General features: G+C 45.8%; 1 protein-coding gene across 3 annotated transcripts in view; it reads right to left on the bottom strand.

The window, feature by feature from the left end:
• The window catches only part of LOC140393875 (protein phosphatase 1 regulatory subunit 12A-like), a 323,102-nt gene that overhangs the window by 147,253 nt on the left and 161,648 nt on the right, over positions 1-14,201 (bottom strand). For all 3 annotated transcript variants that reach the window (XM_072480443.1, XM_072480442.1, XM_072480441.1), the window contains one exon: positions 7,363-7,453. In XM_072480443.1, the coding sequence (XP_072336544.1) occupies positions 7,363-7,453 (91 nt within the window). The remainder of the gene's footprint in view (positions 1-7,362; positions 7,454-14,201) is intronic.

Below are 14,201 nucleotides of genomic sequence, written 5' to 3' on the forward strand. Positions count from 1 at the left end.
GGAACCCTTAGAAAGTGGTAGAGCCGCCCATCTGCTTCGAAAGCAGTGTATTTGCAGTCATCTGGGCGAATGGGGAGCTGGTGGTAGGCTGATTTAAGGTCCACTGTGGGGAAAATCTTGTATTGCGCTATCTGGTTGACCATTTCAGATATGCAGGGGCGAGGGTACGCGTCGAGCTGTGTATACCTGTTGATGGTTTGACTGTAGTCTATGACCATCCTATGTTTCTCCCCGGTCTTACAACCACCACTTGAGCTCTCCAGGGGCTGTTGTTGGCCTCGATAATGCCTCCCTTTAGCAACCGCTGGACTTCCGACTTAATGAAGGTCCGGTCCTGGGCGCTGTACCGTCTGCTCCTGGTGGCGACGGGGTTGCAATTGGGAGTACGGTTTGCAAACCCTGAAGGCAGGTCGACCTTGAGGGTCACGAGGCCGCAGACAGTGAGGAGGTATGGGGCCTCCGAATTTGAAGGTTAAACTTTGCAGGTTACACTGGAAGTCCAGTCCCAGGAGTGTGGCAGCGCACAGATGGGAGAGGACGTAGAGTCGGAAGTTGTTGAACTCCATGCACTGGACCGTGAGGTTGGCTATGCAGTACCCCCGGATCTCCACAGAGAGTGGGACCCAGAGGCCAGGGAGATCTTTTGTTTAATCGGGTGTACAGCGAGGGAGCAATGTCTTACTGTATTGGGATGGATAAAGCTCTCCGTGCTCCCAGAGTCGAGCAAGCAGGATGTCTTGTGCCCGTTGATGAATCCCAACGTCGTAGCGGTTGAAAGCGTTCGGAGCCGAGACTGGTCCAGTGTCACTGAGGCAAGTTGTGGCAGAAGCTGAGACCTCGTCGGGCGATATACGGCCACCCGAGTCGGGGTCCTGAGATGTCATCCAAGGTGGCTGCCCCCATGAATCGCACATTGCCGGCTGGGAGACCTCATCAGGCGATACATGGCCAGCCGAGTCGGGGTCCTGAGACGTCAACCAAGATGGCTGCCCCCATGAATCGCATATGGCCTGTGAGGAGAGGAATGGCAGCGGGCCCAGTTCGCCTGTGGAGACAGCGGCGGCCGACCCGGCCTGGCATACTGCCACGAGGTGCCCCTTCTTCCCGCAGCCCTTGCAGATTGCGGATCGGGGCGGGCAGCGTTGCCGGGGGTGTTTGTTTTGCCTGCAAAAATAGCCCCCCCCCCCAGGATTTCCTGGCTGCCGCACTGCGCAAGCTTGTGGGGAATTTAGGGGTGCTTTGGAATCGGCCGCGGGTGGGGGCCACCCTGTCCAAGCGGGTAGCGCGGTCAGGAATGTAGGCCTGGGCGTTGTGGGAGGCTACATCTAGCAAGTTTCCATGCCTCTTTAAGCCCTAGTGTGTAGTTTTCCAGCAGTCGCTGGCGGATTTTAGAGGACAGCATGCCCGCAACAAAAGCATCCCCGCATTAAGAGTTCGATGTGGTCATTGGCTGAGACTTGTGGACAGTTACAGTTTCTACTTAAAACTAACACTGCGTGGTAAAATTAGTCCAGTGATTCCCCTGGGATCTGCCGCCTGGTAGCTAAAAGATGCCGAGCGTATACCCGATTCACAGTGCGGACGTAGTGCTCTTTTAACAAAGTCATTGCGTCCTCGAAACCGTCCGCGTCTTCGATAAGCGTGTAGATTTCTGGGCTCGCCCTTGAGTGGAGGACTTGCATTTTCTGTTCCTCTGTGGGGGTAGTCAGGGCCGTCCTGATGTACCCATTGAAACATGCCAGCCAACGTTTAAAAGTTGTTGCTGCATTGCCGCGTGGGGGTTGATTTGTAGACACTCTGGCTTGATGCGGAGAGCAGCCATTTTTCAATTTTGTTTATTAAATTGATGCACGATCAATCACTACTGAAGCGAGATTGTAGTCCAATTGAAGGCTTTAATGAACAAGTAGTTACCCCAGCAGCTCCGGTACAGAATGACTGCTGTGGGTGAAACACAGACTCTTATGCTCCACCTGCTGGGCAGAACTAGCAGACAGGTTCTACCACTCGTACTACAGTATAAGGTACATCCCACCTAGGTACCACAATACCCTTAATATAGCCTACCACACAGGTTAGCTCCCTCCTGATTGTATACAACTGTGCTGCTGGTGATGGTGTCTGGGACATTTTCTGTAAACTTTATGAGTGTGACTATGTTAGGCTATTGCTTGACTGGTCTGTGGGACAGCTCTTCCAATTTTTGGCACAAACTCCCATATGTTAGTAAGGAGTACTTTGATACGGCTGACTAGGCTGGTTTTGTAATCTACATTTTCGGTGCTTAGATTGATGTTGGATGATCTATCCAGTTTCTTTCCCTTTTGCAGACTTTGTAGCAGTTTGATAAGATTGAATGACTTGCTAGGCCATTTCTTAGGGCATTTAAAAGTCAACCACATTACTATGGGTCTGGAGACAGGTGGCCAGGCCAGGGAAGGACAGCAGATTTCCTTCCCTAAAACCAGATAGGTTTTCATAACAATCGACAATGGTTTTGTGGCTACCATTAGACTAGATTTAAAAAAAAAAAAAATCAGCTTTTATTAATTTAATTGTAATTCCACTGACTGCTGCCATGGTGGGATATGAACATTTGGCACCCCCAACCCACCGAATTTTCCCTTTGGCCACAAGTTATAGCCAGAGAATTACTTCCCATACCAACTTGTATTTATATAGCATCTTCAATATAATAAACTTCCAAAGGTGGCCCATAGGAATATTGCAAAATAAAGTTTGACTCTGGACCACATAAGATTAGACGATGACCAAAAGTTTGCTCGAGAGGTAGGTTTTAAGGAGCACCTTCCAGGATGAAAGTGAGGAGCACAGAAATCATGGGGGGCTTTGGGGATGGCAGAGATTACAAAGGTAGGAAGAGGAAGTGGGGAGAAGAGGCGGTCGTGGAGAGATTTGTAAACAAGGACAAAGGCTCAAAATCAAGATGTTGCTTGACCAGGAGTCAGTGAGCACAGCATAAGAATGTACTGTCGGCCAAGTCGAGTAAACATAAATTAGCCACATTACGAGCTTTGCTGATTATCTTAAATTTGTTATAAGTGTAGCTGTTAGCACTGAGGATTTTTCCTTGCCCCAGAACAGGGAAGGTTTCTCTGCCTCTACCTTATCAAATCTTACCATTTATACTACCTCAATTAAATTAACCTACAACGTTTTGGGCGCGATTCTCTGGCCACGTTGCGCTCGAGCGAGAGCACAATGCGTCCGGAAAATCCCAGGCAAACCCTCTCGCGGGCTTCCGGGTAGCCTCGCGGGATTCACCCAAGTCCCGAAAGGCACTGGATTCAGAACTATGCCCAAAAGGGGTGGGACCAAATGACACTCACGGAAGTAGAGTGTCATAATCCTACTTAAGGCCTATTCATCTGATATCCACCGGCCAATCTCGATTCTCCGGCCTCCCCAGAGAAACTGCAGCTGGGCTCCAATCAGTGCTGGTCCACAAGAACGTGGACAAGGTGGAACTGTCCCCGGGAGATCATCCGTGGGTGGTCAGGATCCGTGCAGGGTGGCTCCCTGCCCTCCCCCTGGAGCATGGGCACCTTGGCATTGCCCAACTGCCACCTTTGCATTGTCACCCTGGCACTGCCAAGGTGCTCAGGTGGCACTGCCAAGCTGGCTAGAGCACTGTCTGGATCCAAGGGTGCTAGTGCAAGGGTGCCTGAGTGGCACTGCCAAGGGTCCAGGCCTGATGGGGGGGGGGGCATGCCCATGAAAGGAGGGTGGAAACGGGGAGGTTTAAAGGGTGGGGGTGTGCAGGGCAGGTAAGTAGGGATCTCCAGGAGGTTGGAGTGGTTGATGGGTGTGGTTCCTGGAAGGGAGGGGTGTTGTAAGGGGGCTTGGGGGGCCTGAAGGGGGACCCCCAGTGACCCCATAACAGGGATTCCTCACTTGTGGGCTATGGGGTACTGTTCATGTGTGTGGGGGGGTCCCACAAGCTCACTTAGAGATTGGGGCACCCTTTCAAAATGGCAGCCTGATCTCCAGTGCTAGCAACAAAAAGAAATTTAAGCGAGGCTAAACCGGTGAGAAACTCCCCAGGGCCCAAAAAAGTGAACAAGAGTCACTGAATAGTGGTGGGGAAACACCGGCACTCCCTGAAAAGCCCCGCCACAAATGAACTTAGAAATCTTTTGGAAGAATCGCCCCCTTTACATATAAATGCAAGTGAATATAAATTTATGCAACTCAGGTGGCACAGTGGTTAGCACTGGTACCTCGGCGCCAGGGACCTGGGTTCAATTCCGGCCATGACTATGTGGAATTTGTACATTCTCCCAATGTCTGCGTGGGTTTCCTCTGGGTGCTCTGGTTCCTTCCACATTCTAAAGATGTGCAGGTAACGTGGATTGAGCATGCTAAATTGCCCCTTAAGGTCCAACGGTGTGCAGGTTAGGAGGAGTTACGGGTGTAGGGCCAGGGAGTGGGCCTCTAGGTAGGGTGCATTTCAGAGGGTCAATGCAGACTTGATGGGCCAAATGGCCTCTTATCTGCACTGTAGGAAGTCTATGGTTCCACAATCAAATCTTTTCAACCCTATTATTCTGGTGATTTCTTCTGCAAAGTTGTTGGGACTGTTGTTCTTCTCCTTTTCGGTTATCATTGGTCTCACTTATTGCTTCCATATTTAAATCCTAGACTCTCACATCAAAAATTACTGAAGCTCTACTGCCCAGTAGCTTTCTACCGTTTTGGCTAGGTAGCAGCTATTAAGAATGGGTTTATTGCCAATTCCCAATTAGAATTTCTACACTTTTTTCTCACTTGCCTTTTCTACTCACTTATTCTTCACAAACAGTGCAAAAACGGTTTACCTTTCGTACAGGTCCCACCCTTATTACCCCCCTACTCTAACCTAACCCCCCCCCCCGCCGTCTGCTGACGATTAATTTTCCGCAAGGAAGTCGATGAACGGTTGCCACCTCCGGGCGAACCCTAACAGTGAACCTCTCAAGGCGAACTTAATTTTCTCCATACAGAGAAGCTAGCCACATCCGATAGCCAGGTCTCCGACTTCAGGTCCCTCCATGTCAATAGTACCCGTCTCCGGGCTACCAGGGAGGCAAAGGCCAGAACATCTGCCTCTTCCTCGTCCTGGATTCCCGGATCTTCCGACATCCCGAAAATCACCACCTCTGGACCCAGCGCCACCCTTGTTTTTAATACCTTGGACGTGACGTCTGCAAACCCCTGCCAAGATCCCCAAAGCTTTGGACATGTCCAACACATATAGACATGGTTCGCTGGTCCTCCCACGCATTTTGTGCACCTGTCCTCCACCCCAAAGAATCTGCTCATCTGGGCCATGTCATGTGAGCCCGGTGCACAGCCTTAAATTGTATCAGGCTGAGCCTGGCAAAAGTTGCAAACGTGTTGACTCTACTCAACACGTCTGCCCATAAACCATCCTCTGTCTCACCTCCCAACTCCTCCTCCCACTTATTCTTCATCTCCTCAGTCTGCGTCCCCTCCGACCCCATAAGCTCCTTCTAGATGTCGGCGACGTCCCCTCCCCTACCCACTCTCTGGAAATTACCCTGTCCTGAATCCCCCTCAGCGGTAGGAGCGGGAAGGTTGCCACCTGTTTACGTAGGCAGTCCTGCACCTGCAAGTATCTGAATTAGTTTCCTCTCGCCAGCCCAAACTTTTCCTCCAGCCCCTCATACTCGGAAAGCTCCCCTCTATGAACACATCCCCCATCCTCTCGATCCCCACTCTCCACCATACACGGAAGCCCCCATCCATACTCCCCGGGGCAAACCGGTGGTTATCACAAATTGGGGCCCAGACCGTTGCTCCCACAAGGCCTCCACTGGCCCCAAACTCTCAGGGCCGCCACCACCACGGGGCTGGTGGAGTACCGCGCCGGCAGGAGCGGCAGACGCACAGTTACCAACGCCCTTCACAAACACTTTCAGCTAAACAGGTAAATTCTGGTACAATATTCTAAACCGTTATAGGTCCATCTCTTCCCCACCTTCAAATCAGCCATATTTTTGTAATATCAGTATCAAGATTTTTATTAGCTGCCTTCATGAAAAATGAGCTAAAGTAGCTTCATCCAAGGTTAAATTTTACAAAAGGATTGTTCTCAGTTGAAGGACTTTTTTGTTCAAAACCAATCGTAATTTGAAAGTAGTAATTTCACAGGTCAATAAAAAAAAGGTATAAAATGGTATTAACTTTACAAAAACTGCAAATATAATTCCGAATTTACTTACAAATGTTTCTTTTAGTAAATAACTCATTCATATTTCACAAATTAGAAATCTTTATTCAGGAATAAGTTGGCTTTTCAAGTGGTAATCCTGTTAACTAGCTGGTGATTGCTAACAAATTTATACATTTAATTATTGTGCAAACACAGTTGTGTGGGTGTTCATTCTTTTAAATTTGTCAAACTTTTTTTTGCCAGTGTTAAGTACATGCCAAAAATTAATCTCCAGATATAACTCCAAATTTACATTTTTGCAGCTCCACGTCTCAACTGCATAAGCCATAATACTTCTATACATCTGTTTTTTGCGTTTAAAACTCTAAACATAAAAATTCAGTAAATTACAAACTTAACTGCTTTAACTGAGTCGACAGACAAGCCACGGTGACCTAAACACTGATGAGGTTGAAATTGAGTAGCAGATTTCAAGTTCTTGACCAAAAAGGTCAATGTGATTGTCAGTATCCACACTTCAGGCATACAAAAATGCCCAGATGTCAAAACATAACATAGGCCTCCAAAGTCAGTTTTAGCATTTATGAAGTAAATGAATTGCTTTGTTATTTGGGAGTAGTAAAAATTAACAGCAAGGCGTAACATGGGTGACAATGAACCTCAAATGAATCTGGGGAAGAGCTTGAATTAATTGGTTTAAAAAAAGTATCATTTTGGGGAGGAAAGAAAATTAGTTATTCCATACTTGTTTTAAGTCCTCATTATAAGCTAATTTCCATTTTCGCATTTGCTGATGTAAAGTTTCAAATAAATATTTATTCTTTTTTTTTCCCAATCAGTATTCACATCGACAGCTTTGGCTTCAAGTCATAAGAATACAATGGTCGGAGAAAAAATGGAATTATTTTCTCCAAGATCAAAATTAAGCTCCATTCTCCCTTTGTTAACAAAACACAGAAATTAATCAACAATCCAATTAAAGCTATAAAATAAACACATTTGAAATGCATGATACAAGTGATTATGTTTGTGTATTTCTTTTTCCAATTCGTAATGGACCAGGAGTAAGAATCCAAGTAATTTTAACTTTCTGGTACTGAACAATCAAGGAGAATAAATTTCCAACTTTTGATGACTAAAAATTAAAAATCTGTAATGCCACTGACCTGAGTTGATCTTCTTGTCTGCCTGGCCTGCCTGGATCGAGCTTTCCTCTGTGATTCCGCTTCCTCATCTCGGACAGGAGTGAGATAGGACCTGAAATACGTCAGCACAGTGAAATTTTTTCTGGAAATGGACTGCAACAGGCAGGTGATTCTAAGAGGTTAGCATGAATGACAACATCTATTTTTCTAGTGCAGCTCTGAAATCACTGCTAATATTCAAAACTGCAGTAACAGACAAAGAATTTTACATGATTGGATTGAAAAACCATGTATTTGCATAGTAGAATATATATCCCTTCATAACAGAAACTAATAACTTAATTCATTGCAAAAACAAGGTATGTAATAACAGTGCCTACAGATTACATCACATCTACCATTAAAGTAATTCATTATTCTACCCAAAGAAAATTTTTGTTAGCATTATCAAGACCAGTTTCACTTCATGCAAACCACTTCTATATCTAGAAAGTACATGCTTTTGGATAACTCTACAACTTTTATGAAGTTTAAGGTTTAAGAGAAGCTATTGTGAATTGAAATGGACTTCATTGCTCAATTGTCCCCTTTCAGCTATAAAACACGTAGCAATCCTAGTTCACAAAGTAAAATAGAGAAGATACCGCTTCACTCAGAATTGCATCTTACTTTCAAGGTCAGAAAAAAAACTACAATTACAGAAAGATGCTTCTTCACAGCAGACTGCAGGAACTAAGTATAGTTTCAGCAAAAGAAAACCAAACCCTTGCATTATGCTAGATGCCTTGGCTCGGAGTGAGGAATAACTATGAATACTGCAACTCTGCAGGAAGTGATATCACTGACAACCTTTGTCATACTTATTTAACCTGGAGTAACTTCACTGTAAAACCATCCATCACTGCATTTTACATTAACTGATTCAAGCAGCTTTGCACATTGCTGTATTGGTATTTTGTTTGGACACTTTTTATACACATAGGATGAACAATTTTCACAATTCAAAAGTCAAACAGAAACATGGTGAAAAACTTAACTGAAATATAACATTTTCCTTTGTATTGAGTTAAAAGAGTTTAATTAAGAATCAGACTTGACAGAATCAGAGAGATCGTGGCACATAGTTTAAAAATATTAAACATCAAGTTCAGATAACAAACTTCAATAATTCCAATATATTTTCAATGGCAAAAAAACTTTAATTCACTTGTCCTTGCAAAGATCAACTCTGAAAATGCTCGTTAGCTACAAACCAAAACTTTGGTAGACTCGGATTTGAGACAATATTTTAGCATTCAAGTGCCCACTACATCAGATAATTATATTAAGTGCACATTCCGCCAATACACAATTACTGGTTGGCGCTGCAGAAGGCTTACACAGTTGATCAAATTGGCACAAGTCTTATCTGTGGAAGATTAGTTTAGGACTGTTAACAAAGCCTTTTATAGTAAGGTGACACCGAACTGCACACTTGTCAGTAACAGAAGTGAATGACATTCCAATCTTGAGTGTATCCAGCTTGCATTTGCACATCCATATGTGGAAAGGTCAGTATCCAATAGAAGAATGAATTCATGAGTGACAATTTATATTCAAGATTCCAGTACCAATTTCAAAAATCAGGTATGGCATCACACAAACAGAAAATGTCTAAACAAATATTTCTGCTGAATCCCAAACAACCGTAGATAAAGATAATTCATTTCGAAACGCAAAGGAAAAAATCCTAGTTGTGCTCCCCCAAATGCAATTTCACTGAGGTCACAAAATGTTCACCTAAAAATGTTAGCACTATGGGGCCCAGACAGCACCTAAGCATGAAGTAAGTTGCTAATATCCAAAAAAAACTCAGCTCCCTCACTCATTTAGCCTTAAAACCTTCCACTTTTTAAAATTTGGATTTGTAGAAATGCTTTGCTCTTTAATCACTCTGGTTACGTGTCAATAATCACTGATTTGTTTTCACAATTACGCAGCATCTACAGGAGTAATTATTTCATACCACTGCAGTGTAAATTTGTTTTTATAAAAAATGTGAAACACTTCACAGTTAAGTAAAACTAGGTCCAGCCAAATTCACACATTTAAGTTCACTATTTTCTAAATGGGGAAAGGCTTCGGAAATCTGAAGCACAAAGGGACTTGGGAGTCCCAGTTCAGGTATTACTTAAGGTTAATATGCAGGTTCAATCGGCAGTTAGGAAGGCAAATGTAATGTTAGCATTCATTTCAAAAGGGCTAGAATACAAGAGTAGGGATGTACTTCTGAGGCTGTATAAGGTTCTATGGGGAATATTGTGAGCAGTTTTGGGCCCCATATCCAACGAAGGATGTGCTGGCCTTGGGAGGTCCAGAGGAGGTTCATGAGAATTATGCCAGGAATGAATGGCTTGTTATATATAAGGAATGGTTGAGGACTCTGGGTTTTGATTCAATGGAGTTTAGAAGGGGGGGGGGGGGGGTTGTCCTCATTGAACCTTAAGAGTACTGAGGCACCAAATAGAGTGGACATGGAGATGATGTTTCCACTAGTAGGAGAGACTAGAACCAGAGGGCAGATCCTCAAGCTGAAGGAACGATCCTTTAAAACTGACATGAGGAGGAATTTCTTCAGCCAGAGGGTGATGAATCTGTGGAACTCATTGCCGCAGAAAGCTCTGGGGGCCAAGTCACTGTGTCTTAAGACAGAGATAGACAGGTTCCTGAGTAATAAGGCGATCAGGAGTTACAGAGAGAAGGCAGGAGAATGGGGATGAGAAACAGATTAGCCACAATCAAATGGCGGAGCAGGCTCGCTGGGCCGAATGGCTAATTCTGCTCCTAAATCTCCTTATGATCTAATGATACATTACTCGTTTTCTCCTAATCATAGTAAATAACCCTATTTAACAGATTACTATATTTTCTGTCATAGTAGTAAAATAGTCCCTTTAAAATGTTTAACAATTTTAGATATGAATGTAGGAAGGTTGATCAGTAAGTTTGGGGATGATACAAAAATTGGTGGGGTGGTAAATAGTGAGGAGGATAGCCTTGGATTACAGGAAGATACAGAAGGGCTGATCAGTGGCAAATGGAATTCAATACAGATAAGTATGAGGTGATGCACTTGGGGAAGACAAAAGGCAAGGGACTACATGATAAATGGCAGGACCCTGGGAAGCACCGGGGATCAGAGGGATCTTGGTATGCATGTACACCCACCCCTTTAGGTAGCAAAGCAGGTGGACACAGTGGTTAAGAAGGCATATAGTACACTTGCCTTTATTAGCCAAGTTATGGAGTTTAAAAGCAGGGAGGTTATGCTGGAGCTGTATAAAATGTTGGTTAGGGCACAGCTAGAGCATTGTATGCAGTTCTGGAATCTACAATGTAGGAGGGATGTGATAGCACTGAAAAGGGTGCAGAAAAGATTTATCAGGATGTTGCCTGGGCTGGAATGTTTTAGTTATGAAGAGAGATTGCGATTAGACTTAGATTGTTTTCCTTGGAACACAGGAGATTCCGGGGGTGCATGATTGAGATGTATAAAATTATGAGGGGCATAGATAGTGTAGACATCAGGAAACCTTTCCTATTGATGCAGGGATCAATGACCAGGGTACATGGATTTAAGGTAAAGTGTTGCTCTTTTTAGCCTTAGTTTATTAGCTCTGATTGTCACCTTTGCTCACGAGTCGCCAGATATCTTTCTGATACCGCCACGTGGTTCCAGCTCGAGTTATGATTAATAAGTCAGCACACCACTTAGTAAGATTGAAATCAACGGTCATTTATTATATACAACAGGTAACGCTTATACAATAATCCTACTATCTATATAGAAATCTACCACTACTGGCCAATACTTAACTTTAGGAAGGGCCCACCAGGTCAGGGAAACGAATGGCTTATCGAATCGGATCTGGCCCGCGGGATTCAAAAAGGCTGATACGGGTCGATGGCTAGGAGTCTTTATCGGGTAGCGATCGCTGGAGTCAAACTTACTGTTTCTGGTGGATGTTCTTGCGAAGGTCTCGAGCAGGAGAAGAAGGGAGAGAGAGCGCGATCTGAACTTGACCCCTCACTTTATAGGGTCCCGGGGCTTCCCGCCTCTCGGGGCGGCCCTTGACCCCGAGTCCCAAGTGATTGGACTTGTTCCCAATCACTGGGTTCGATATATCCAATAACGGGGCGATTCCTCGATCGGGGGGTGGTCGTTCACCTGTCTTTGTTTCGGCCACTGCAGGCACCGACAGGTCTGGCCCGGCATTCAATTGCTAATATGTTGCAATCGTTCCCGGGGATAGCCGATTAAACTGCAGATGTCTGGGTTGATGTGCTGCTAATGGTCTTGAGTATCGATCTGGGCCGACTTCCCCAGAGCCGAATACGCTATTCTGTCTGCAGCTGTCCGTTTGTGTCCTGTTGGCTGCTTTTCCAATCAGCCTTTTCGGTGAGCCATTTTAAATCGGGCTTTGGCCAAATTAATAGGGAATCAGCCATTTTAGGTGGCTACAATCCCTCCTTGTGAACCTAACGCGAAGCGTGAAGGATCACATAAATTTTGTCCTTTCCGTTCCCGGGGATGGGGACGGGGACACACATGCACACACGGGGACGGGGACACGCACACACACACCTCCTACATGGCCACTACTCTGACCCTAGCTATGCACAAAAATTTACCTAAACAATTCTTGAGGGCGCTATGTCAGGCAGGGGCATGTATCAAACATAATAAAACTTGGAACCTCTAATTGTACCTAAAACACTCATCAAGCATTGCATAATCCTATCTCTCTAACATACAACAACAATCATAATATTCCATATATTCTTTCCTGGCTTGGCAGTCAAGCTCAGGATCACACATTTCATTTTATTGACAGGAAAAACGCAAGTGCATGTTCTATTATTCTGGTTTCATAGGTCGCGGGGGTCTGGGGTCTGGTCATAATCGAATATAGTGGATCGGATCCGATGTACCGGGGGTCGAGCGCGGTATGCTCTCCTTTTCCACTTGCGGAGGCGCATGGTCTGTACTGCACAGCAGAGTATGGCCAATGCTAACAGTGCCTCAATAACGTACGACAGGGAGTACCAAGTTATGAACTTGGCACACCAGGATAATGCAGCGTGGCTGGTGACTGGGCCCTCGGTACTGCGGGGCAGTGAAACATTAACGGCAGGGGGGTTTGGAGTAATGGGGTCCACGTTCCCACGCAACCAAATGTCCAAAAAGATGTTGAGCACGATGAAAGAAGTCCTCATGGCTGTCCTCTTTCTCGGTGTTCTCTGTTTTTCTCCGGTCCTGGAGCTTCTGGAGTTCTGTAAAACAAGCATAGTATCTGTAACTACCTTGGTTTAATATCCGGTGTGTTAGTGTGTCTGACCTTCTTGGGGCCCATTAAACCCTTATAATTGGTCACTATATGTGACTTCTCCCCCATTTTCTTTCAAAACAAATGTTAGGACACGACACACTTCCCAATGGTGGACCAGTGCTAAGTTTATCATCCAAATGTTCTAGGATGTAAATAGCATTTGGCAGCAACCCAAAGGTTGCCTAAATATAAATAAACTGTTTTTGAAAGGAAAAGGTCGAATGAGGTGCGTATGGGCCGCGACGAGTAAGATTTGGATGGAGTCCCCGGGTAGGACGGCTACCAATATCGTATGTCCCCTAACCGAGCATTTTTGACCAACAGGGGGGGGGGGGGGGGGTGTCCCCAGGTAGGGCGGGTCTCACGCCGTTTCTCCACTGCCTGAGCAATCAACAAGAATGGGCACAAATATATTCATCGTGGTGGGGTTGGTGCTGTGCTTCTACCCTCGAATCAGAACGGGCGTCTGGTACCCGAACAGGTATCGGCTAAAGTGTCTGCAGACAAGCTAGTTCCACTGAACAAGCGTCTGGTCTGCTGACCAGGTATCTGCAGATAAGCTAGTTCCGCTGAACAAGCATCTGGTCTGTTGACCAGGTATCTGTGGACAAGTTGGTACCGCTGAACAAGCGTCTGGCCGCGGTGGGTGTCTGTGGGAAAAAGCTAAAAAAGTTTCAGGTGAATGGGTGTGTGACAGTGAGACACATTCTCCTGTCGGACGAACAACATTAAACAAACATACAAACAACCGAAAACATCCTGCAGGTTCCGTCAGGAAGGACAACACTTTTCACCAAGTGTCTCTTTTAACTCATCATGTGGACACCTCAGTTCTTTGTTGCGAACAGGGTCGCAAAGGGGTTGGCGGCTTGGGAGTCAGACCAGAGGTCGTCACCTTCTCCCGGGTGCCAAACTCTGGAGTGAATTAGGGCGGAAAGGGCTGCGTGGTGAGAGTTTGGGTCGCTCTCGTCGTTGCAGACGAGTCTGCAGGAGTTGTCGCGGTGCCAATGAGTTGGGTGGGAACAAAGTCGGGGTCGTCCGTGTGGTTCGGTGGTGTGGTTTGTTTAAGAAAGTGATGAGGAAGGGATCACTGGAGTCGAAGTCGGAGTCGCTAGGTGTGGGACCAGGAAAGTAGGGAGGCGTGCTGTGGCTGTCGTCAGAGTCACAGTCGCCGTCTCTGCTGCTGCAGTCTGTGGGCGTTCCGGGGCGGAGTGTAAAGTTTGTGGGTGGAGTCGGGGGTGAGTCCGTGTCTGGGCTGGACGTGGAAGGGGTGGGTGTGGTTAGGTCTGCCGCGTCAAGCATGACGTGCTCGGCGTGGTTCGCCTGTGCTCCATAAACCTTTAGCTGGTTTATGTGAAACCAGGCAGTCTTACCATTTTGGTATTTGATTTTGTATACCGATGGGCTTACTTTATCCGTAATGGAGTACGGACCCGAGTATTTCGGAGACAGAAATGTGCTGGGATTATACACAGACAACATCACTTGTTG

This window comes from Scyliorhinus torazame, chromosome 17, assembly GCF_047496885.1.
Source record: "Scyliorhinus torazame isolate Kashiwa2021f chromosome 17, sScyTor2.1, whole genome shotgun sequence".
NCBI lineage: Eukaryota > Metazoa > Chordata > Chondrichthyes > Carcharhiniformes > Scyliorhinidae > Scyliorhinus > Scyliorhinus torazame.